At 28.0% G+C, this 27747-nt stretch overlaps 1 protein-coding gene across 3 annotated transcripts in view; it reads right to left on the bottom strand.

The window, feature by feature from the left end:
- The window catches only part of Ubr1 (Ubr1 ubiquitin ligase), an 81995-nt gene that overhangs the window by 43817 nt on the left and 10431 nt on the right, over positions 1–27747 (bottom strand). For all 3 annotated transcript variants that reach the window (XM_075300989.1, XM_075300990.1, XM_075300991.1), the window contains exon 2: positions 26953–27485. In XM_075300989.1, the coding sequence (XP_075157104.1) occupies positions 26953–27127 (175 nt within the window). In that variant the 5' untranslated portion in view covers positions 27128–27485. The remainder of the gene's footprint in view (positions 1–26952; positions 27486–27747) is intronic.

Genomic DNA, 27747 nt, shown 5'->3' with positions numbered 1-27747 from the left:
ATTCCCTCGATTTTTTGCTGAAAATGCCTAAGTCAACATTTGTAGTCTTTGTAATTGTCGTGTTTTATTTTTTTTTAATGAAGTCGTATGTCTACGGATACAAGTATCCTTACATACCACTATAATCTATATACACAGATCAAACATATAACTGATTGTTTTCCAATTAAAAAATATTTATTGTTAATTATAAAATTGCAGTTCAATTACAATCAAAAAAAAAAATCAATCACACAAATTTATTGAATCATTTAAATTTTTAATTGCGACAATTAAATATTTAATAAGTTGGCGATTGATATTATCAATTTCCTTGATTGAAAAAATGCCAATTAAAAATAAATTAAATCAATTACTTTTGTGATTAAAACAAAAAATATTTGTCATGTTTACGTGTTCATTTAGATAAAGTCAAACAAAACTTCTATAAAGGGTGATGCGGTCAAAATTTGGTCAAGGAAAAACGCGTGTAAATCGGTGAAATCGTTTATTTAAAAAATCAAATTAAATTTCTTTTTCAAGTTCAATTAGTATAAAATTCAGGAAAAATATTCAGTTAGGCTTTCGCTTTTCCAAATCCGAATTGCCGGGCCTCACGCTTGACACCTGCCATCACATTTTGTACAGCCACCTTGTCCACCTTCTTCGCCGCAGAAAGCCAGTTTGCCTTGAACTGCTGCTCGTGCTTAGCAGTTTTTTTGGTCTTCTTTAGGTTCCGCTTGACAATAGCCCAGTATTTCTCAATTGGGCGGAGCTCTGGCGTGTTGGGAGGGTTCTTGTCCTTGGGAACCACCTGCACGTTGTTGGCGGCGTACCACTCCATGGACTTTTTACCGTAATGGCAAGATGCCAAATCCGGCCAAAACAGTACGGAACAACCGTGTTTCTTCAGGAAAGGCAGCAGACGTTTATTCAAACACTCTTTCACGTAAATTTCTTGGTTGACAGTCTCGGAAGCTATGAAAATGCTGCTTTTCAAGCCACAGGTACAAATGGCTTGCCAAACCAGATATTTCTTTGCGAACTTTGACAGTTTTATGTCCTTGAAAATATCTGCTACCTTTCCCCTTCCTTTTGCCGTATAAAACTCCTGTCCCGGAAGCCGCTTGTAGTCGGCTTTGACGTAGGTTTCGTCGTCCATTACCACGCAGTCAAACTTCGTCAGCATCGTCGTGTACAGCATCCGGAATCGCGCTTTGGCCGTCGTATTTTGTTTATCATCGCGATTTGGAGTCGCTACCTTCTTGCAAGTCGATAGTCCGGCTCGTTTTTTGGCTCGATGCACGGTTGTAGACGATACACCCAGCTTATTTGCGGCATCTCGGAGAGAGAGGTTAGGGTTTCGCTTGAAACTACCGGCAACTCTCTTTGTCGTCTCAGCGGCTTCCGGTCTTCGATTTCCCCCGATCCAGACTTCCTGGCTATCGACAAACGTTCCCCAAACACTTTAATTACATTTGTAACGGTTGATTTGGCAACTTTTAGCGATTTTGCCAGCTTTGCGTGCGAGTAGCTCGGATTTTCGCGATGCGCGAGCAAAATTTTGATACACTGCTCTTCTTGCTTGGACGGCATTGTGACAACTGAAGAGTGAATTCCAAAATCAAAATAGGAGCAACATTCTAGACACACACACCTTCAAAATGAGGGGTGTTCAGGTTTTTTAAATGCAAAATTTAAAGAAATACGTCAAGCTTATATTGACCAAATTTTGACCGTATCACCCTTTAGTCATTTTAATTTTAGTTTAGTTATTATTATTACTACTGTTGAACTATTTGCATTATTTTTTAATGCTATTTTCAAATAACTCTGCGAGGCTTTTACTATTAGTTAATAAAAAGAAAAATGGAAATATCTTCTCTACGGAAAATGTTGTCAAAATTTTTTATTTCAATAGAAAATTTTGTCAAAATTTTATTTCTATGGAAAATTTTGTAAAAAGTTTACTTCTATGGAAAATCTTCTCAATTTTTTTTTATAGAAAATGTTGTCAAAAAATTTTTTTTCTATAGAAAATTTTGTCAAAATTTTATTTCTATGGAAAATTTTGTCAACATTTTATTTCTATAGAAAATTTTGTCAAAATTTTATTTCTATAGAAAATTTTGTCAAAATTTTATTTCTATAGAAAATGTTGCCAAAATTTTATTTCTATAGAAAATTTTGTCAAAACTTTATTTCTATAGAAAATTTTGTCAAAGTTTTATTTCTATAGAAAATTTTTGCAAATTTTATTCCTATAGAAATTTTTGTCAACATATTATTTCTATAGAAAATTTTGTCAAAATTTTATTTCTATAGAATTTTTTGTTAAAATATTATTTCTATAGAAAATTTTGTCAAAATTTTATTTCTATAGAAAATTTTGACAAAATTTTAGTTCTATAGAAAATTTTCTCAAAAGTTTATTTCTATAGAAAATGTTACAATTTTATTTCTATAGAAAATTTTGTCAAAATTTTATTACATAGAAAATTTTGTCAAAATTTTATTTGTATTGAAAAATTTTTCAAAATTTTATTCCTATAGAAAATGTTGCCACAATTTTATTTCTATGGAAAATTTTGTCAAAATTTTATTTCTATAGAAAATTTTGTCAAAATTTTATTTGTATGGAAAATTTTTTCAAAATTTTATTTCTATAGAAAATTTTGTTAAAATTTTATTTCTATAGAAAATTTTGTCAAAATTTTATTTCTATAGAAAACTTTTTTCAAAATGTTATTTCTATCGAAATTTTTTTTCAAAATTTTATTTCTATGGAAAATTTTGTCAAAATTGTATTTCTATAGAAAATTTTGTCAAAACATTATTTCTATAGAAAATTTTGTTAAAATTTTATTTCTATAGAATATTTTGTCAAAGTTTTATTTCTATAGAAAATTTTGACAAAATTTTATTTCTATAGAAAATTTTGTCAAAATTTTATTTCTATAGAAAATGTTGTCACAATTTCATTTCTATAGAAAATTTTGTCAAAATTTTATTACTATAGAAAATTTTGTCAAAATTTTATTTGTATGGAAAAATTTTTCAAAATTTTATTTCTACAGAAAATTTTGTCAAAATTTTATTTCTATAGATTTTTTTTTTTCAAAATTCTATTTCTATAGAAAATTTTGTCAAAATTTTATTACTATAGAGAATTTTGTCAAAATTTTATTTCTATTTGTCTAAATTTTATTTTTTATAGAAAATTCTGTTAAAATTTTATTTCTATAGTCATTTTTGTCAACATTTTATTTCTATAGAAAATTTTGTCAACATTTTATTTCTCAAAATTGTCAACGTTTTGTCAACATTTTCATCAAAATTTTATCCTATAGAAACTTTTGTCAAAATTCTATTTCTATAGAAACTTTTGTAAAAAATTTTATTTCTATAGAAACTTTTGTAAAAATTTTATTTCTATAGAAAATTTTGTAAAAATTTTATTTCTATAGAAAATTTTGTCAAAAAAATTTTTTTATATAGATAATTTTGTCAAAATTTCATTTCTATAGAAAATTTTGTCAAAATTTTATTTCTATAGAAAATTTTGTCAAAATTTTGTTTTCTATAGAAAAATTTTGTTGGCATTGGCGTCCCCTTTTTTGAGTTGGAACCGAATGACTTCTTTTTTCTCGTTCTCGTAAAAAATAAAATCAGAAGTCTACCTTTTTCGACATTTGAAAAATCAGTTAATATGTTCAGAATTCATATTTAAAAGATAACTCAATGAGAGTGGCAAAAGTAAAAGATAACCCACGTATTAATAGGTGCCATAATTGTTTTCTCACACAAAAATAATTTCACAAAGACATAATACATAGTTTTTGCCACCATTAATTGTCAATTTCCGACTTAACATAAAATGAAATAAAAGTATTGATATAATGAGTGCACACTACAATGATTACTAATTAAGTAATATAAGCGTCTGAAACGAGTCAAATTTCTGTACAGTATCGATTGGCTAGTATTGAGTTTTACTAGGTTGTTCATAATGCAATTTAACAGATGTGGTAGACAGCCCTTCTCCTCGTTCTCCAAGGTGTTGAAAATCGAACGTCAACAAACAAGTTTTGTTGTCTTTGAATTTCTTATTGACTCATTATTTGGTCTAGAGACCATAAAATTACCATTTATTGAAAGTTGAGTTAATAGTACAGAATCGTAAGAAACGTGTTCATAGCTATATCGAGAAAAAAATATTTTTTGTTAATTAATTAAAAAGATATGATTTAATGGAATAAAAAATGGCCTTCGAAATCATTTTTATACATATTCCTCAAAAACGAAATATTAGACAAACGAACATCGTTTGGAAATTTCTTTAATAAATATACTTAAAAAATATTACTGTGAGACCAAAAATTTTATGTCCTTAAAATACGAATGCGAATTTTGCTTATCATAGAAGAAAGTTGATAAACTTTTGAAAAATCGTTTTGTCCATAATAATGATCCAGTATTAATGAAATCATCTTTATATTTGTTAACTTTTTGTACACACAAAAATGATAGTATCAATTACAAAATAAATTGAAAGTCAATTAAAACAATAATTGTGTCAATTAAAAATTAATCGATACTATTAATTTTTGTTATTTTGTAATTTTTGTTTCAATTAAAAAAATCGTTGAATCATTTTAATTTTTAATTGAATATTTTTAAAAGTTTAAAAAAAATTGAATATTTTTTAAGGCTTTAATTGGAAAAATTTTCGTGAAATTTTTTTTTTGTGTATCATGCAATTCCCTGGTATACTCCACAGAAAACAATTTTAACGAAAATTTTTTCAATTAAAGTTTTAATTGATTCAACAATTTTTTTTCTTGAAACAAAAATCAATAACCAAAATTAATAGTATCAATAATTTTTTAATTGACTTTCAATTAATTTTTTAATTGATACTATCATTTCTGTGATTGAAAACATTTCAATTAAAAAATAAATTGGATCAATTAATTTCGTGATTTAATCAGAAAAAAAAAATTTGTGTGTCATTTAACCACTAAAAAAATAAATAAAGAAACACTAAGGTTAAGAAGATAAATGATAATAGTTACGTTTTTAATTAAAAACTTAATTGAGTTTTGTCATCAACATCAATTGAATTTGTAATTGAATCAATTAACCCTTAGAAAGTCGTCCTTATTTTTGGTACACTAACGTCATCCTTCGTCATTTTGACTACGGCCTACTTCAATATAAATTGAATCGTGCACAAAAATTATAACTAAAATTTAGTTTACTTTGTTACTCAGTTCATTTTTAATTAATAACAAACAAAAATTCATATAATGTTTGAATTAGTATAACTAAAATTTATCATTTTCCAATCGACCAAAACACGCTTTATGTCGAAATTAAAATTAGGCGTCGTCATTTTGACGGAGGACGACTGTCCAGGGTTAAAAAATTAATTGAAATTTGCTAAAGGGTGATACGGTCAAAATTTAGTCAATATAAACTTGACGTATTTCTTTTAATTTTGCATTTAAAAAACCTGAACACCCCTCATTTTGAATGTATGTGTGTGTGTAGAATGTTGCTCCTATTTTGATTTTGGAATTCACTCTTCAGTTGTCAAAATGCCGTCCAAGCAAGAAGAGCAGAGTATCAAAATTTTGCTCGCGCATCGCGAAAATCCGAGCTACTCGCACGCAAAGCTAGCAAAATCGCTAAAAGTTGCCAAATCAACCGTTACAAATGTAATTAAAGTGTTTGGGGAACGTTTGTCGACAGCCAGGATGTCTGGATCGGGGGGAAATCGAAAACCGGAAGCCGTGTGACGACAAAGAGAGTTGCCGGTAGTTTCAAGCGAAACCCTAACCTTTCTCTCCGAGATGCCGCAAATAAGCTAGGTGTATCGTCTACAACCGCGCATCGAGCCAAAAAACGAGCCGGAATATCGACTTACAAGAAGGTAGTGACTCCAAATCGCGATGATAAACAAAATGCGACGGCCAAAGCGCGATCCCGGAGGCTGTACACGACGATGCTGACGAAGTTTGACTGCGTGGTAATGGACGACAAAACCTACGTCAAAGCCGACTACAAGCAGCTTCCGGGACAGGAGTTTTATACGGCAAAAGGAAGGGGAAAGGTAGCAGATATTTTCAAGCACATAAAACTGTCAAAGTTCGCAAAGAAATATCTGGTTTGACAAGCCATCTGTTCCTGTGGCTTGAAAAGCAGCATTTTCATAGCTTCCGGGACTGTCAACCAAGAAATTTACGTGAAAGAGTGTTTGAATAAACGTCTGCTGCCTTTCCTGAAGAAACACGGTTGTTCCGTACTGTTTTGGCCGGATTTGGCATCTTGCCATTACGGTAAAAAGACCATGGAGAGGTACGCCGCCAACAACGTGCAGGTGGTTCCCAAGGACAAGAACCCTCCCAACACGCCAGAGCTCCGCCCAATTGAGAAATACTGGGCTATTGTCAAGCGGAACCTAAAGAAGACCAAAAAAACTGCTAAGGACGAGCAGCAGTTCAAGGCAAACTGGCTTTCTGCGGCGAAGAAGGTGGACAAGGTGGCTGTACAAAATCTGATGGCATGTGTCAAGCGTGAGGCCCGGCAATTCGGATTTGGAAAAGCGAAAGCCTAACTGAATATTTTTCCTGAATTTTATACTAATTGAACTTGAAAAAGAAATTTAATTTGATTTTTTAAATAAACGATTTCACCAATTTACACGCGCTTTCCCTTGACCAAATTTTGACCGTATCACCCTTTAATGCAATCAATTAATTTTTTATTCAAGTATTTTTTCATATGCAATTAAAACTGTGAATGATACTATCATTTTCGTGATTGAAGACATTTCAATTAAAAAATTAATTGGATCAATTAATTTCGTGATAGAATCAGAAAAAATTTTTTTGTGTGCAAACTAATCCATATAAACTAAAAATAGAGAATTGCTCAGCCATCTCGTTGATAGTGTTGTGACAGCCTATAGCTGTCACAACATTGCCGAGACGGCAATCACAGAGATCAAGGAGTTTATTGTAATAGCCGAGTGCAATCAATGCACAATTATTATCACCATATTTTCGCTATGGTCATCTTGCACTTAAACAAGGTCACTGTGGATTGTGGTTCTGCAATATTTAACTAAAACCCTACATTTATTCCTATCCAATATAACTTCGTTGCATTTTGTGCACTCAAAGATAATGTATATAAGCGGCAAATGAACAATTTTACATGATGTCATCGACACAAAACCCATCTACTATTGTTCACGCTATCTTCCCCATATCGAACGATACTTTAAATTGTTTATTTATTTTTATTCCCAGTGGTAGAATTTATTAGTGCATTTTAGTAAAAAAAAAAACAAATATAGTTTAATGCATAGCCTACAGCAACGGTCAGTTGGCAGTAACAATCTACGACGTAACAGACCATAGCCGCAATGGTGATAGCGGTAGAAGTACCACATTTTGTATTCAATGAAAACAGCTAGCAGCACAACATACGAAATTAGCAATAAATACTTTGTAATACAAATTTTAGTAACTTCATACTTAATAAAGCAAAATGCGGAAAGAGATTATTGATAATCTGAAAGAAAAGCCTGTTAGGAGGATTGCCTTTTATATTTCGGAATTAAGGTGGACACAGAAAAATTACTTTGTGTTAAATTTGAAGACAATCGGGTAGTAAATGAGGGCAGTATGGACTCATTTGTCGAAATCGGGCAATACATGTATATGGGGGCTATATCTAACTTAGATCCAATTTTTTCCAAATTCAACAGTGTTTGTCCTTTGACCAAGATAACACGTTGTACCGAATTTTATCAAAATCGCTTAATAATTGCGACCGGAATCCTGCGAACAGACGGACGGAATTAGAGTTAGATACCGAAGAAAGTGATTTTGATGGTTAATATTTGTTTAATATTAATTAATAAAATTAATTTAATAAAATGACAACTGGTTTATACTATTTACATCAAGTTCTGGGGATAATGCGCTTTCTTAATAAGGAAAATAAGCAAGTATAAATTAAACTCCATCTAAGAGTATATTCTATAGTACTCACAGTGGAATTACAATTTCCACCCCTCTATAGTAACGCGCCTGGAATAAGGGGGATTGACTCCCTTTTTGTTGGTAACATTTGATTTTGATAAGATATATCGATATATCATGTTTGGCGATACTACATTGATTGTAAATAATTTTTGCCGCAAATTTTCAATTTCCGCCTATAGTGCTAAGGTTGTCTCAATCTCACGATGGGTCACGTGCACGGTTACCTTTCGTAGAATTCTAAAATTGTAGTTTTTGCCATTTGGTAGGTTGGTAGAATTCCTGATGTTTTGGTAGAGTTTGCAAAATATTCCTCTCCCACTAGGATGTCTTCAATTTTTATAGAAATACAATTTTGACAAATTTTTTTATAAAAAAAAAACAATTTTGAAAAAAATAGAAAAAATGTTGACAAAATTAAAAAAATTCTATAAATTAAATTAAACAATATTCTATAAAAAAATTGACAAAATATTCTATAAAAATAACATGTTGACAAATTTTTCTATAGAAATAAAATATTGACAAAATTTTCAATAGAAATAACATTTTGACAAAATTTTCTATGAAAATAAAATTTTGACTAAATTTTCTATAGAAATAAAACTTTAACAAAAATTAAATAAAAAAATTTCTATAGAAAAAAATTTAATCAAAAATATTTTCTATAGAAAAAAAAAACATTTAAACAATTTTCTATTCTAGAAATAAAAGTTTGACAAAATATTCTATAGAAATAAAATGTAAACAAAATTTTCTAAAGAAATAAAATATTGACAAAATTTTCTATAGAAATAAAATATTGACAAAATTTTCTATAGAAATAAAATTTTGACAAAATTTTCTACAGAAATAAAATTTTGACAAAATTTTCTATAGAAATAAAATTTTTACAAAATTTTCTATAGAAATAAAATTTTGACAAACTTTTCTATAGAAACTAAATTTTTGACAAAATTTTCTATAGAAATAAAATTTTGACAAAATTTTCTATAGAAATTAAATTTTTGACAAAATTTTCTATAGAAATAAAATTTTGACAAAATTTTCTATAAAAATAAAATTTTGAAAAAATTTTCTCTAGAAAAAAAAATGTTGACAAAATTTTCTCTAGAAAAAAAAAATGTTGAAAAATGTATTATAGAAATACAATTTTGACAAAATTTCCTATAGAAACTAAATTTTTGACAAAATTTTCTATAGAAATAAAATTTTGACAAAATTTTCTTTAGAAATAAAATTTTGAAAAAATTTTCTATAGAAAAAAAAATTTTGACAAAATTTTCTAAAGAAACAAAATTTTGTATAGAAATAAAATTTTGATAAAATTTTCTATAGAAATAAAATTTTGATAAATTTTTCTATAGAAATAAAATTTTGACAAAATTTTCTATAGAAATAAAATTTTTACAAAATTTTCTATAGAAATAAAATTTTGACAAAATTTTCTATAGAAACAAAATTTTGACAAAATTTTCTATAAAAATAAAATTTTGACAAAATTTTCTATAGAAATAAAATTTTGACAAAATTTTCTATAGAAATAAAATTTTGACAAAATTTTCTATAGAAATAAAATTTTGACAATATTTTCTATAGAAATAAAATTTTGACTATGTTTTCTATAGAAATAAAATGCCTTTTGAAGAAAACAAAAATTTTTCATAATAAAAAAATTGACAAGATCTCCTCAGATTGTTTTAAATTTTGTAGATTTTTGGTAAAAAAATTTCAACATTTTCTCTAGAAATAAACTGTTGACAAAATTTTCTATAGAAATAAAATTTTGACAAACTTTTCTATAAGAATAAAATAAAAAACATTTTATAAAACACATTTTATTCCATACTAACTACAAAAATTTTGAAGAACATCGGTTAATAAACACGCCAATTATGACCAGATCGGGGATAAATATAATATGACAGCTATATCTAAATCTGAACCGATGTTTTCCACAATCAATAGCGATTGTCTTTGTTCCAAAAACCGACCCTATGCCAAATTTGAGGTCAATCGGACTTAAACTGCGACCTGTACTTTGCGCACAAAAATACATGAACAGACAGATAGACGGAAATCGCGGACATAGAAAATTTTATTTCTATAGAAAATTTTGTCAAAATTTTATTTCTATAAAAATTTTTTCAAAATTTTATTTCTATAGAATATTTTAGAAAATTTTATTTCTGTAGAAAATTTTGTCAAAATTTTATTTCTATGGAAATTTTCGTCAAAATTTTAATTCTATAGAAAATTTTGTCAAAATTGTATTTCTATAGAAAATTTTGTCAAAATTGAATTTTTATAGAAAATTTTCTATCGAAATAAAATTTTGAAATTTTTTCTATAAAAAAATTCTTTTGAAGAAAAACACATTTTCATCCATACTAACTACAAAAATTAGGACCTTTTTAGTAAAATTTTATTAAAATTTTGGTAGACTATTTTTGTCACGAGTGGCAACCGTCACATGGCGATCTTCACGAAATTCTTCTTGGTGTGAATTACGAACACGATTGAATGTTTCATACCATCGATAAACACTAGTCCTTGACGGAGCCAAAAAAATGAGTTAAGTTAATCGATGCACTGTTGTTGAGTTAATCCACGTCAAAAGTTTTAAAAAATACGAAAATATTCATGATTTAATTAAATTTTTTCAGCGAGATGGACGTTTAAGTGTGCGTAATCGAAATCGTAATCGAAAGCTACTTTTTAGTTTACCTTTAGTTAAAATTTGGCCTTTCTTGACCCTTTAACTACACTGAAAAAACAGTGAACCCACCACGAAAGATAACTTTCGATTAATTTTAGAAAATTTTGATTTTTTTAGAAAATTTTAACTAAATAGTATTACAAGCGCTGGCATCACTCCGATATGGTAAAAATAAGTAAATATTTTTCGACAAATTCAAGAAAATTTATTAGACATAACTAAGTTTTTGCACTTGTTAAAGAAAATTTTGTAATTTTAAGAGAAATCTTGGAGTTCAAAATTGCAAGAATGTCTTTAGTGCCATACGAAGTTCATGATGGACACATTTTTGGTAAAATTTACAAATTTAAAGAAATAATGAACTATTTTGTGAGAAATACGAAATTAGGAAACCTTTATGCTTTATTTTTGTATAATTTTTTCCTGTTTTTTAGTTCATTTAACTAACGTACGCAAAAAATTATTTGAGTAAAGTAAACTTTTTCCAAACATAATGATTCTATGAACTAATATAAAGTTAAATTGGCTTTAGTGAAATAGAGAGTTCACTTTTTTTTAAGTGTACCGAGGACATTCGAAATCGACACCAAACCTTATTTCCCTAGTTAGTTTCGATTTATTTCTCGATGCTATTTTAAAGTAGAGGTTTTCATCTAAATAAGCTATAAATATTTTCCATATTGGTAAGTACCAAAATTAAAGTTTTTAACACTAGTAGTGAAAGGGTTAAGCAACAGAAAACAATATAATATTTTTAATAATTTTTCCACTTATGAACAAATTTTAGTGTATTTATATCATGTTGTAATAGTAAAATATTTTAGATAAAATTTTAAAAACAAAAATGCATATCATTCATGGGGGATTTACTTTTTTGCCAATGACTCTGTACTATGAGCTGACCGCAATCAATAAAAGTTTTAAATTATAAAAATATGAATCGCACTTTTTACACAATACTCGTACATGGGGATGAATGACAAATCCATTGAAGAAATATGACTTAATACAACAAGTAGACGGTAACATAGTCAACAATAGCTATCGTTTTTTTTTTCTTTTTTGTATTGAAACCCACTGTGATACTGGTCATAAAAACGATTAAAATTTAAATATCTATTACTGTCCCACACTTTGGCATTGAATCACAAACCTAAACGTTGTGATAAAAAAATAACATTTGTCCAAGTAAAGCGGTGAGAACAAAAACAAAAAAAAAAAAAAAAAAAAAAAAACAACAACAACAACAACAACAAATAGCTAACATGTAAAGAAATATGCAGTACAATTTCTAAAACGAAAGAAAAAAAAAATAAACAAACAATACCAAAAAACGACTACATTCGATTCGGTATGATCAAGGTATAGAAAATTATGGGATTAAGTAGTTTCTATAGAAAATTTTGTCAAAATTTTTTTCTATAGAAAATTTTGTCAAAATTTTATTTCTACAGACAATTTTGTCAAAATTTGATTACTATAGACAATTTTGTCAAAATTTTATTTCTATAGAAAATTTTGTCAAATTTTGTCAAAATTTAATTTCTATAGAAAATTTTCTAAAAATTTTTATTTCTACGGAAAATTTTCTCAAATTTTTATTTCTATACAAAAATTTTGTCAAAATTTTATTTCTATAGAAAATTTTGTCAAAATTTCATTTCTATAGAAAATTTTGTCAATATTTTATTTCTATAGAAAATTTTGTCAAAATTTTATTTCTAGAGAAAAATTTCTCAAAATTTAATTTCTATAGAAAATTTCGTCAAAATTTAATTTCTATAGAAAATTTTGTCAAAATTTAATTTCTATCGAAAATTTTGTCAAATTTTTATTTCTATAGAAAATTTTGCCAAACTTGTATTTCTATAGAAATTTTGTCAAAATTTTATTTCTAGATAAAAGTTTGTCAAAATTTAACTTCTATAGAAAATTTTGTCAAAATTTTATTTCTATAGAAAATTTTGTCAAAATTTTATTTCTAGAGAAAATTTCGTCAAAATTTTATCTCTATAGAAAATGTTGTCAAAATTTTATTTCTATAGAAAATTTTGTCAAAATTTTATTTCTATAGAAAATTTTGTCAAAATTTTATTTCTATAGAAAATTTTGTCAAAATTTTATTTCTATAGAAAATTTTGTCAAAATTTTATTTATATAGAAAATTTTGTCAACATTTTATTTCTATAGAAAATTTTGTCAAAATTTTATTTCTATAGAAAATTTTGTCAACATTTTATTTCTATAGAAAATTTTGTCAAAATTTTATTTCTATAGAAAATTTTGTCAAAATTTTATTTCTATTGAAAATTTTGTCAAAATTTTATTTCAATAGAAAATTTTGTCAAAATGTTATTTCTTTGGAAATTTTTGTCAAAATTTATCTCTATAGAAAATTTTGTCAAAATTTTATTTCTATAGAAAATTTTGTCAACATTTTATTTCTATATAAAATTTTCTCAAAATTTGATTTCTATAGACAATTTTCTCAAATTTTTATTTCTACAGAAAATGTTCTCAAATTTTTATTTCTATACAAAAATTTTCTCAAATTTTTATTTCTATACAAAAATGTTGTCAAAATGTTATTTCTATAGAACATTATGTCAAAATTTTATTTCTATAGAAAATTTTGTCAACATTTTATTTCTATACAAAATTTTATCAAAATTTTATTTCTATAGAAAATTTTGCCAAAATTTTATTTCTATAGAAAATTTTGCCAAATTTGTATTTCTATAGAAAATTTTGTCACAATTTCATTTCTATAGAAAATTTTGTCAAAATTTTATTTCTATAGAAAATGTTGTCAAAATTTTATTTCAAGAGAAAAGTTTGTCAAAATTTTATTTCAAGAGAAAAGTTTGTCAAAATTTGATTTCTATAGAAAATTTCGTCAAAATTTTATTTCTATAGAAAATTTTGTCAAAATTTTATTTCTATAGAAAATTTTGTCAAATTTTTATTTCTATACAAAAATTTTGTAAAAATGTTATTTCTATATAAAATTTTATTTCTATAGAAAATTTTGCAAAATTTTATTTCTATTGAAAATTTTGTCAAAATTTTATTTCAATAGAAAATTTTGTCAAAATGTTATTTCTTTGGAAATTTTTGTCAAAATTTATCTCTATAGAAAATTTTGTCAAAATTTTATTTCTATAGAAAATTTTGTCAAAATGTTATTTCTATGGAAAATTTTGTCAAAATTTTATTTCTATAGAAAATTTTGTCAAAATTTTATTTCTATAGAAAAATTTTGTCAACATTTTATTTCTATAGAAAATTTTCTTAAAATTTTATTTCTATAGAAAATTTTCTCAAAATTTTATTTCTATGGAAAGTTTTGTCAAAATTTTATTTCTATAGAAAATTTTGTCAAAATTTTATTTCTATAGAAAATTTTGTGAAAATTTTATTTCTATAGAAAATTTTCTCAAAATTTTATTTCTATAGAATATTTTCTCAAAATTTTATTTCTTGGGAAAACGTTGTCAAACTTGTATTTCTATAGAAAATTTTGTCAAAATTTTATTTATTTTTTTTCCATTCATATCATGTAATTCTAAGCCTATTTGGCCAAAATAAAATAATTACAAGGGACTACTCTCTAGAGTTTCATACATAATAATATATAAGGTGTGCAAAAAAGATTTTGAATACTTATAATAAACAATCATTTACACAAAACTGAGAAGTGTATAATTAAGCAAGTAACAAGAAAAGATAATTCTCTTTTGTATGTTTTAATAGGAATACTTCTTTATATAAAAGGAAGAATAAAAAAGAAAAGAAAAAATATATAAGAAAAATTCTTAGTAGTAGCTAAAAATTGTGTAAAAAAAAGAAATATATATTTATTTATGACAATGTAAATAATCAGTCTTGAAAGTCGAGTAACTACTCAATTATGACTCACAAAAGTATTGAATAAATTTGTTTCGATATTTTAGTATTCAAAAATTATGTAAACAAACTAACAAATATTTATGAAAGTTCCCAGTGTAAACATACAGTAATTATAGTGGAGTAACTCCTCGATTATATCTCTCAAAAGCATGCAATTAATTTGTTTCGATAAGTTTTCGTGTTCAAACAAAATGTTCTTAATGTATCAGGGAGACAGTTGAAAAGTCTGACTGTGCGAGTCTGAAATGATTTGTCCATATAACCCCTAGCATTCGAAATTATGAGCTGATACGTTCTGTGAAATCGGCTAAAATTAAACAAATCCGTCAAAAAAGAAGGCGATTGTCACTTGTAAACATTATAGAATAGAATTATCGAACGGATGTCAATATAACGCCAGAATGAACATCCCAGAAAATGCTTTGCAGATGCAGACACATGATCGAAACGTCTAAGAGAATACAGATAACGAACTACTCGGTTAAATGCAAGCGCAAGAGGTTTCATATTCTCCCTTGAAGTACCACAAAACACCTCAATGCAGTACAGAAAATGAGGCATGATCAAAGCGTGGACTAACATTCACCTAACATGAAAAGGTACTAGTAAACCCGTGTTATACAGGCGACGGAGGGCAAGATGGGTGTGAGCAACCACGTTGTCAATATGCGTAGAAAGAGATAGCCTATTATATATAGTGACACCCAAGCACTTTGTGCTCTGAACAAAATTAATTTAGTTTATTTATTTCTGTAGAAAATTTTGTCAAAATTTTATTTTTATGGAAAATTTTATCAAAATTTTATTTCTGTAGAAAATTTTGTCAAAATTTTATTTCTTTAAAAAGTTTTGCCAAAATGTTATTTCTATAGAAAATTTTGTCAAAATTTTATTTCTTTAAAAAGTTTTGCCAAAATGTTATATCTATAGAAAATTTTGTCAAAATTTTATTTTTATAGAAAATTTTGTCAAAATTTTATTTTTATAGAAAATTTTGTCAAAATTTTATTTTTATAGAAAATTTTGTCAAATTTAAAGTCGATTGGACTAAAACTGCGATTGGACTAAAATCGACTCAGCGGCCGACCCTGAGCATTATTGCCAAAGACACCCTATGTCTATTTCGTCTCCTTGTGGATGTTGCAAACATTTGCACTAACTTATAATACCCTGTACTACAGTGTAGCGCAGGGTTTAAAAATGGAACAAATATAAAAAAACTTATGGTGTAGTTTTTCTTTTTTTTTTTTGTAATAAAAACAAAGCAATTACCGGTCTGAGAATATCTATTTATAAAGCACGTTCATTCAAGACCAGTTTTATAAAAATGAAACTATCAACACTAAACAATGTTTCATCGTTTTGATTAAACAATACTCGGTTAGAGAAAATGATTGTAAAACGTCATTGTCTAATAGCGACATTGTCACACAACACAAAAAATATAATAATAGAATGTTTGCATATATTTAAAATAAAACTAAATATTTATAATAAAGGGTGATTTGTTAAGAGCTTGATAACTTTTTTTTTAAAAAAAACGCATAAAATTTGCAAAATCTCATCGGTTCTTTATTTGAAACGTTAGATTGGTCCATGACATTTACTTTTTGAAGATAATTTCATTTAAATGTTGACCGCGGCTGCGTCTTAGGTGGTCCATTCGGAAAGTCCAATTTTGGGCAACTTTTTCGAGCATTTCGGCCGGAATAGCCCGAATTTCTTCGGAAATGTTGTCTTCCAAAGCTGGAATAGTTGCTGGCTTATTTCTGTAGACTTTAGACTTGACGTAGCCCCACAAAAAATAGTCTAAAGGCGTCAAATCGCATGATCTTGGTGGCCAACTTACCGGTCCATTTCTTGAGATGAATTGTTCTCCGAAGTTTTCTCTCAAAATGGCCATAGAATCGCGAGCTGTGTGGCATGTAGCGCCATCTTGTTGAAACCACATGTCAACCAAGTTCAGTTCTTCCATTTTTGGCAACAAAAAGTTTGTTAGCATCGAACGATAGCGATCGCCATTCACCGTAACGTTGCGTCCAACAGCATCTTTGAAAAAATACGGTCCAATGATTCCACCAGCGTACAAACCACACCAAACAGTGCATTTTTCGGGATGCATGGGCAGTTCTTGAACGGCTTCTGGTTGCTCTTCACTCCAAATGCGGCAATTTTGCTTATTTACGTAGCCATTCAACCAGAAATGAGCCTCATCGCTGAACAAAATTTGTCGATAAAAAAGCGGATTTTCTGCCAACTTTTCTAGGGCCAATTCACTGAAAATTCGACGTTGTGGCAGATCGTAAGTCTATTCATGATGAAATGTCAAAGCATACTGAGCATCTTTCTCTTTGACACCATGTCTGAAATCCCACGTGATCTGTCAAATACTAATGCATGAAAATCCTAACCTCAAAAGAATCACCCTTTACAATGAGTGTAAAGATGTAATGACTCTGAAACTCTATTTGATTATATTACCCACATCGGATGTCCTATGATTTTATTTTTTTTTTTTTTTTTTTGATTCATTACAAAATTTCTAAAAATACTTCTATTATATCTTTAGCATACGACAATGGCCACCCTAATATATCTTTGTTCACGTTTTTTTTTTCATTTTTAATAATAGGAAATAAATGATGATATACGGTGTTTTACGGAAAATCCTTCAAATTAAATAAATAATTATGAAAAAGTATATATAAAATATTCTGAGCATAAAGCAATGGTGGTGGAAAATTCATACGTGAGAGTGCAAAAAAAAAAACAATAGCTGCAACTAAAACACGCAATTCCAATTGTTGCCACAAAATTTAATCACAACAACAGCAACAAATAAATGCCGGCACCTAACAATAGAAAAACAACAACAACCCACAGACAATAAATACAACAATATGCAATTGAATACACTTTGCCCCACTCTGCCATTCGTCCGCATCTTACACCGGTTAATACCAAACCACAAAAACTTTGTTCAACAAAAAAGCAAAAAAAAAAACAATGACTTGTCATATTTTAAACAATTGTTTTTTTTATCATAACTGTAATAATTGCTAGTATTTAGTTGATTCTTCTTTTTTTTTTGTTAATTGTGGTTGTGGTTGGTTCCATCGCACGGTACTCCACTAAGCTTTAACAAATCTGTATCATGATGCAAATGAAAGATGAAATTTGATACTTGATGACTTTGAAGCCGACCCATATTTTGTTAATGAAAACGATGTTGATTAACCAACAAAACAACTAAATGTAAATAATCCAAAAAATTCAAGGGCAATGTTAATGTCCAATTGTGGTTTAGTGTAGCTAATATTTATGGCAAATCATTATTTACATGCTGTTAGAATTATGTGTGCTGTGGAAAAGCACTGGTTGCCAATTAAACCATGTTGACCCATTGTGTTTCCTCAGAAACTTGTAAGAAGTGTAAAGTCGAATATCGGTCTATAACCACAAACCATGGACCGATGTATACCAAATTTGATACAGCCTAAAATTATCTCAAGATTTTCCATTTCATAAAAAACGGACAAAAGTAGCGGCGTCTATAGACCAACAAAGTGCCATATCGAAACATGGACCGATAGAGTCCATCTTCGAACTTGACCTGTAAAATTTCAGTATGATAGTTTCATTATTGATGGCCTATAGCATGATTACAACAAACAGAAAGACGGACAACGTTATATGATCTTAGAATTTCTCCCAGAACAAGAATATATACTTTATATAGTCGGAAACCGATATTTCGGAAGGAATACAACCGAATTAAACCCCCATCATTATCATATGGTGGTGGGTATAAAAATGTTTATGTGTGCTTTATCTTTTGATAGGTTCAAGGGAGAGAATGAAGCCATCCATTCACTTCCCCGCCGAATATTTTTAGCCAGTCGATTAAGTCAGCTCATCACGATTGAATATAAATAAAACCTTAATTATTTCCCATTCTCTGTCAATAAATGGACTCCAACCACACTTTTTTAATGCTACATTAATTTTGCGAAACTCATTTTTATGTTTTAGGGATCCTCGAAATTAGTATTACCAATTAAGATCTATAGCCTTTTGCATGCTTTTGATCTGCATGCATCAACCACTTCTCTAGGTGTCCTCTCATTTTATTTTTTACGAACGGGAATAAAAAAGGTCATTCGGTGCTAAGTCAGTACTATAAGGCGGATGGCCTATCAAATCTATATTTTGAGTTCTCGAAGATGCAGTTGTTCGAGTTGATGTGTGAGAGCTCTCATTGTCGTGGTGAAGAATGATACGTCTTCGGCGGTCGGTTTTCCTGATTTCTTGGGAGACAAATTGCAAACAAATGGTTTTGTACCACTCAGAATTGACTCTTATGCAGTGGTACGATTGCCATCACGGTTGCCACTCAAGCCAAAAATAATCTACCAAAATTTGGAGAAAATTCTACCAAAGAACTACCAAACAAAAAAATCTTATACAGAAAATTTTGTCGAAATTTTATTTCTATAGAAAATTATGTCAACATTTTATTTCTATAGAAAATGTTGTCAAGATTTTATTTCTATAGAGAATGTCCAGATTTTATTTCTATAAAAAAATTTTATCCAAAATTTTTTTCTATATAAAAATTTAGTCAAAATTTTATATCTATAGAAAATTTTGTGAAAATTTTATTTCTATAGAAAATTTTGTCAAAATTTTATTTCTATAAAAAATTTTGTCAAAATTTTATTTCTATAGAGAATGTCAAGATTTTATTTCTATAAAAAAATTTTATCCAAAATTTTTTTCTATAAAAAAAATTTAGTCACAATTTTATTTCTATAGAAAATTTTCTCAAATTTTATTTCTATAGAAAATTTTGTCAAAATTTTATTTCTATAGAACATTTTCTCAAAATTTTATTTCTTTAGAAAATTTTCTCAAAATTTATTTCTATAGAATATTTTGTCAAAATTTTATTTCTATAGAAAATTTTGTCAAAATTTTATTTCTATAGAAAATTTTGTCAAAATTTTATTTCTATAGAAAATTTTGTCAAAATTTTATTTCAAGAGAAAATTTTGTCAAATTTTTATTTCTATAGAAAATTTTCTCAAAATTTTATTTCTATAGGAAATTTTCTCAAAATGTTATTTCTATAGAAATTTTTCTCAAAATTTTATTTCTGTTGAAAATTTTGTTAAAATTTTCTTTCTATAAAAAATTGTCTCAAAATTTTATTTCTATAGAAAATTTTGTCAAAATTTTATTTCTATTGAAAATTTCGTCAAAAATTTATTTCTATAGAAAATTTTGTCAAAATTTTATTTCTATAGTAAATTTTGTCAAAATTTTATTTCTATAGAAAATTTTGTCAAAATTTTTTTTCTATAGAAAATTTTGTCAAAATTTTATTTCTATAGTAAATTTTGTCAAAATTTTATTTCTATAGAAAATTTCGTCAAAATTTTATTTCTATAGAAAATTTTGTCAAAATTTTATTTCTATAGAAAATTTTGTCAAAATTTTATTTCTATAGAAAATTTTGTCAAAATTTCTTTTTCTATAGAAAATTTTGTCAAAATTTCTTTTTCTATAGAAAATTTTGTCAAAATTTCTTTTTCTATAAAAAATTTTGTCAAAATTTTATTTCTATAGAAAATTTTGTCAAAATTTTATTTCTATAGAAAATTTTTTCAAAATTTTACTTCTATAGAAAATTTTGTCAAAATTTTATTTCAAGAGAACATTTTGTCAAAATTTTGTTTCTATAGAAAATTTTGTCAAAATTTTATTTCTATAGAAATTTTTCTCAAAATTTTATTTCTATAGAAATTTTTCTCAAAATTTTATTTCTAGTAAAAATTTTGTTAAAATCAGGGATCCGGAGCGGTCCATTTTTTTCGCTCCGCTCCGCTCCCGCTCCGGAGAAAAAAAAACCGCTCCGCTCCTCGCTCCGCTCCGAGAAAAAAAAAATCGCTCCGCTCCGCTCCACGCTCCGCTCCGCTCCTCTTCGAGAAAATTATAGTACAAACATTGTATTATTTGTTCAATTGAGTTTTATTTTATTTAGAAAAATCGGGCGGTACATATATGGGAGCTATAGCTAAATCTGAACCGATTTCGATGATTTTTTGCACATATAGTTAGTGCTATAGAAGATTACATTTCGCCAACTTTGAGTAAGATCGGTTGATAAATAAGGGTTTTATGACCTAATTTGACAAAATCGGGCGATAATATATATGGGACCTATATCTAAATCTGATGAAATTTTCAGACTTAAAGGGTGATACAGAAGATTATTTTGTGCTAAATTTGACGACGATCGGTTAGTAAAAAAAGTGCAACGCGACCCCATTTGTCGAAATCTGGCAATACATATATATGGGAGCTATATCTAAATTGATCCGATTTCTTCCAAATTCAATAACGTTCGTCCTTGTGCCCAAAAAAACTCCCTGTACCAAATTTCATCAAAATTGGTTAATAATTGCGACCGAAATCCTGTGAACAACAAATACATGGACAGACGGACGGATGGACGGACGGACGCCAAGCGCTAGATCGACTCAGGAGGTGATTCTGAGTCGATCGGTATATATTTTATGGGGTCTAAAATCAATATTTCTTGTAGGCACATTTTTTGACAGATCAAACTTATTATACCCTAACCACTATGTGGTTTAGGGTATAATGACTTTAAAACAATGTGTTGAAATATTTTATTAATTTTGAAGATTTTTTCAGAAATATTAAATCCATTTTGACTTCATTAAAACGAAATTTGTTAGGATACACATTTTTATGTCGAATCACTTAGCTATAAGGACAAACAGACTTCATTGAAAAGTTTAGAGACTTTTAGACAAGGAAAAACTTTTTTTTCAGAGAAATACGTCTTCTATTCTAAGCAAAATTCGTATTCGTATTTTAAGCATGTGAAATATTTGGCCTCCCGACAATATTCTTTGCGGTGCACCATCTACTATTTAATATGTGATAGAAACCAAATTTATGAAAATGGACCAAAATGGACCAAATTCTGTTTGGTCTCACCATCGGACTAAATTTAAAAATTAGAAATCTTTTGGACCAATTTTGGTCCGATCGGACCAAAACGGCAACGCTGATTGGAATTGAAAGTCTATACACAGAGTATAAGTAACTACTCTCCGAAAGTTTTTTTTTGTTTTGCAACAGACGTAGAGAAGAGGTTTTGTTATATTTGTAATGTGTGTGTGTATGTTTATGTTTGCAACATCAGTCCGTGTTATACCTACGAATATTCTTACTCAGATCTAGTGTTACCTAATTTCGCTTTTTTCCCTTTATTGTATAATAAATGTATATGCGCACATTTTTCAACCAAAATTGAAACTATCCATAATTTTAATTAAATTTTCGAGAAGTAATATCAGAAATAAGAGAATGCTAGGTATAGTACAATAGTAAAGCAAATGTGAATGAAAAAAAGCATGCCCGGTTCCAAAGATTTTGTCTTTACTTTAACAGTTTGGGTATTAATTCCGAGCCAAAGAAGCGGAGAATACAAGTAAGGATACTTTAAAGACGTAATTCTCTTTTAAATTTGGGGGTTATGTACTTGCTTCTAGGAAGCAAATGTTAATTTTTAATTTTTTTAGATTTTTTTTCGTCAGTTGTTATCAAAATCCTTTAAAAACGAGTTAACGAGTTATTTTTTTTTTTCCATATTAAGACTCGACTTCCAGTAGAAATTATGCTATGTTTTAAGTAAAAAGCGTCTTTAAAATAAAGTGTTGAAAAACATGTCTTATTTTTTACCGATTTTTTGCTTTGTAGGCAAGATGCTAAAAGGAAACAAATTTAAAGACAATTTTATTAATTTTAATGAATTTTTCTTAATTATTAAAGTCACGTTGACCTTACCTCAAAAATTTTATCTTTCATGTTATGATATCAAATCACGTAATTATAAGGACATTACAACTTCATTCAAAAGTTTATTGCCTTTTGGACAAGAAAACAAGTATATACAGCACTAAGTTCGGCCGGGCCGAACCTTAAATACCCACCACCAGGAACCAAATATTAGGGTTTCCTTTGAAATTTTAGGACGGCTTGAGGACTTGAGGACACTTCCCGAAGATAAATTTAAAGATTTCACCTATGAGGACTATATCAGATTCTGGATTTATAAGAACCATTTTTGTTTGAGTTTTAGAGGAATCATTAACATCTCTTGTAAGTGTGCAAGAAAATTATAAAACAACGTCTTGATTTGAAATCTTAAATCTGTAGAAGTAAAATCTGGAAATTTTACATTGAGTTTCAAGCAATTCAAGTGAAGTCGGTCTATATGGAGGCATTACCAAATGGACCGAGCCTAAAATACCAGAATATTTACAATTTCAGGCAAATCAGATAAAAATTACGGTTTCTAGAAACCCAAGGAGTTAAATCGGGAGATCGTTCTTATGGGGGCTATACTAAAACATGGACCGCTACTCACCGTTTTCGGCACACCTCTTTATGACCCGAAAATACCTCTAGATTTCCAATTTCAGGCAAATAGGATAAAAACTTCGGATTCTAGAAGCCCAAGAAGTAAAATCGGGAAATCGGTCTATATGGGGGCTATACCAAAATATGGACCGATACTCACCATTTTCAGCACACCTCTTTATGGTCCGAAAATACCCCTAGATTTCCAATTTCAGACAAATTGGATAAAAAATACGCTTTCTATAAGCCCAAGACCCCAAATCGGGAGGTCGTTTTATATGGGGACCATACCAAAACATGGACCGATACTCACAATTTTTGGCACACGTATTTGTGGTCCTACAATACCTCTAGATTTCCAATTTCAGGTAAATTCAATAAAAACTGCGGTTTCTATAAGCCCAAGAAGTAAAATCGGGAGATCGGTCTATATGGGGGCTATACCAAAACATGGACCGATACTCACCATTTTTGGCACACCTCTTTACGGTCATAAAATACCTCCAGATTTCAAATTTCAGGCAAATTGGATAAAAAATACGATTTCTATAAGCCCAAGACGCCAAATCGGGAGGTCGGTTTATATGGGGACTATATCAAAACCTGGACCGATATAACCCATCTTCGAACTTGACCTGCCTGCAGACAAAAGACGAGGTTGTGCAAAATTTCAGCACGATTGCTTCATTATTGAAGACTGTAGCGTGATTACAACAGACAGACGGACAGACGGACATCGTTATATCGTCTTAGAATTTCTCCCTGATCAAGAATATATATACTTTATATAGTCGGAAATCGATATTTCGATGTGTTACAAACGGAATGACAAACTTATTATACCCCCGTCACCATTCTATGGTGATGGGTATAAAAAACTTTATTTTAGAGAAATGCGTCTTCCATGTTAAGCAAAATTTGCATTCTTATTCTAAGGACATGGAATCTTTGACTTCACGACAATATTTTTTTCAGTGTAGAAAACTAAAAAATTAAATATAAATAAGATCGTTTAATTGCATTTATTTGACGTTCATTACAAACATCTTTGTAGTAATACGGGATGAAATTGATCGAAAGTACTGTTGTTACTTTTACAACACATACTAGATATATATTTTGACATTTGCCGTTTTTGAAAACAATTACTAAAAAACACGTTGTGTTTTCCCCAATGTACGTACGTACAAAAATACATATCGTACATTGTAAACGTTTACTCACACTACGCTAAGTACTAGCTAAATTTGAAATTACCTACACAGTGTAATTTCAAAGTTACACATTTCATTCAAGTAATATTTTACTCGGAGCGGAGCGGTTTTTCATTTGGAAACCGCTCCGCTCCCGCTCCGCTCCGGATTTTAGAAATGCCGCTCCCGCTCCGCTCCCGCTCCGGCAAAAAAAGGGCTTGCTCCGCTCCGCTCCACGCTCCGATCCGCTCCGCTCCGGATCCCTGGTTAAAATTTTCTTTCTATAAAAAATTGTCTCAAAATTTAATTTCTATAGAAAATTTTGTCAAAATTTTATTTCTATAGAAAATTTTGTCAAAATTTTATTTCTATAGAGAATTTTGTCAAAATTTTATTTCTATAGAAAATTTTGTCAAAATTTTATTTCTATAGAAAATTTTGTCAAAATGTTATTTCTATAGAAAATTTTGTCAAAATTTTATTTCTATAGAAAATTTCGTCAAAATGTTATTTCTATAGAAAATTTTGTCAAAATTTTATTTCTATAGAAAATTTTGTCAAAATTTTATTTCTATAGAAAATTTTCTCAAAATTTTATTTCTATAGAAAATTTTGTCAAAAAAAAATATTTTTTTTTCTATAGAAAATGTTGTCCAGATTTTATTTCTATAAAAAATTTTGTCAAAATTTAATTTCTATAGAAAATTTTGTCAAAATTTTATTTCTATAGAAAATTTTGTCAAAATTTTATTTCTATAGAAAATTTCGTCAAAATGTTATTTCTATAGAAAATTTTGTCAAAATTTTATTTCTATAGAAAATTTTGTCAAAATTTTATTTCTATAGAAAATTTTGTCAAAATTTTATTTCTATAGAAAATTTTGTCAAAATTTTATTTCTATAGAAAATTTTGTCAAAATTTTATTTCTATAGAAAATTTTGTCAAAATTTTATTTCTATAGAAAATTTTGTCAAAATTTTATTTCTATAGAAAATTTTTTCAAAATTTTACTTCTATAGAAAATTTTCTCAATATTTTATTTCTATAGAAAATGTTCTCAAAATTTTATTTCTATAGAAAATTTTGTCAAAATTTTATTTCTGTAGAAATTTTTGTCAAAATTTTATTTCTATAGAAAATTTTGTCAAAATTTTATTTCTTTAGAAAATTTTGTCAAAATTTTATTTCTATAGAAAATTTTGTCAAAATTTTATTTCTATAGAAAATTTTGTCAAAATTTTATTTCTATAGAAAATTTTGTCAAAATTTTATTTCTATAGAAAAAATTTTCGAAATTTTATTTCTGTAGAAAATTTTTCAAAATTTTATTTCTATAGAAAATTTTGTCAAAATTTTATTTCTATAGAAAATTTTGTCAACATTTTATTTCTATGGAAAATTTTTTCAAAAAATGGTTTTATTTCTATAGAAAATGTTGTCCAGATTTTATTTCTATAAAAAATTTTGTCAAAATTTAATTTCTATAGAAAATTTTGTCAAAATTTTATTTCTATAGAAAATTTTGTCAAAATTTTATTTCTTTGGAAAAATTTGTCAAAAATTTTTGTGAAAATTTTATTTCTATAGAAAATTTTCTCAAAATTTTATTTCTATAGAAAATTTTCTCAACATTTTATTCCTATAGACAATTTTCTCAAAATTTTATTTCTATAGAAAATGTTGTCAAGATATTATTTCTGTAGTAAGTTTTGTCATAATGTTATTTCAAAAGAAAATTTTGTCAAAATTTTATTTCTATAGAAAATTTTCTCCAAATTTTATTTCTATAGAAAATTTTTTCAATATTTTATTTCTATAGAAGATTTTGTTAAGATATTATTTCTATAGTAAGTTTTATCAAAATGTTATTTCTATTGAAAATTTTTGGGAGAGGAATATTTTGACAAATCTACCAAAACTTTAAGAATTCTACCAAACATTAAAAAAACGACAAGTTTTTTCGAAAAAAGCAGGCCATGATTAGCTTTCGGGAGTGTTTTGTTGGATTTGCTGTTATGCGTAAGTCCACGATCATCACCTGTCGCAATCTCATAGACGTTTGTCGAAGCATTACCATCATTTGTTTGGAGCATTTGTTTCGAACAATCGATAGCCGTTTTTGAGCGATTGACAAAATACAATAGAAACACTTTTTTGTGGACAACCGCATGTTCATACAATATTGAATGTATGCTGGTCCCACCAATACCTAAGGTGGTCTCAATCACACCATAGGTCACATGACGATTTTGAATACCAGTTGGAGCACTGCATCAATGGTTTCCGCAACAACAACTGATTTTGGACGATCTTCACAAAATTCGTCCTAAAGTGAACTACGACGTCAATTGAATCCATCATACTATCGATGAACACTGGTCCTTAACGGAGCTTTATGGCTAAATTATTCATAGACTCAATAAAAAACGAAATGATATGAAATTGCACCTTTGTTGAGTTATAATCCAAAAAAAATCGCTATAAAAAAAATAACCTCGAAAATCACATCCACAAATATTTAAACGGGTAAGTAAATAAATTAGATAATTAATAAAAATATACTCTTTAAATGAGGACATGGAAATTAACATACAATAATAATACATAATAAATAAATGCGAAAAAAATATATTTACTAACCTGCACCACTGGTCTCATGTTGAAACTCAAAATATTTTCTCGAATCTCTTTGAAAGAATTCTATGAAATCTTTCTTATCCAAGGTACCAGCTAAAAATTTAACACGCCAATCTTTAAGTGGTGATTCCGATGATGTGGTTGTTGGAGCAACAACCTCATCCTCAAAGCTATCCATGATATTTCGTCGAGATCACAATTGATAGCGAAACGATGAAACTATTTGCGAATAGTTGATTTCGATGGTGATGTTTTGATGAGATGCTGCTAGAGTAACTTCCAGTAGGTTTTGTTTTTTGTTTACGGCTTTGACTACTGACTGAGATGATATAGAAATTCTCCTTCTTTTAGACCAATAGAATTAGGTCTTAATTTAACAGCTAATGACAACAGTTCTGTTATTTTGTATTTGTGCGCTGTTGATCATTTGTAATGTATTCGTTTTTGTTTGATTTATTATGCATATAACATTAAAATTTGTTTTGTTTTGTTAATTCACTTTCTTATGTTTATATATTCAATTTATACTTGCGCAGCTGTAATGAGAAAAGGATATTATATTGATGAATATCTAGGTTAGATTGTGGATTTTTTTATATTTTGCCATTTTAAAAGTAAATTCAGCAAAATTCAATATTGTTTATATGATGATAGCAGACTTCAAGCTATTTTCTTCCATTTTCTTCATTGAGCCTTGATAAAATTTGGTGGCGTTTTATACATGAAGTATTACCAAGTCCACACTGGAATATCCGTTAAAATAGAAATGACTAATAATTGAAGAGCTCAAACAACTCT

This window comes from Haematobia irritans, chromosome 3 (genome assembly GCF_050003625.1).
Source record: "Haematobia irritans isolate KBUSLIRL chromosome 3, ASM5000362v1, whole genome shotgun sequence".
Lineage (NCBI taxonomy): Eukaryota > Metazoa > Arthropoda > Insecta > Diptera > Muscidae > Haematobia > Haematobia irritans.
The sequence above is the reverse complement of the archived record's forward strand: the minus strand, read 5'-3'. Positions and strand labels throughout refer to the sequence as shown.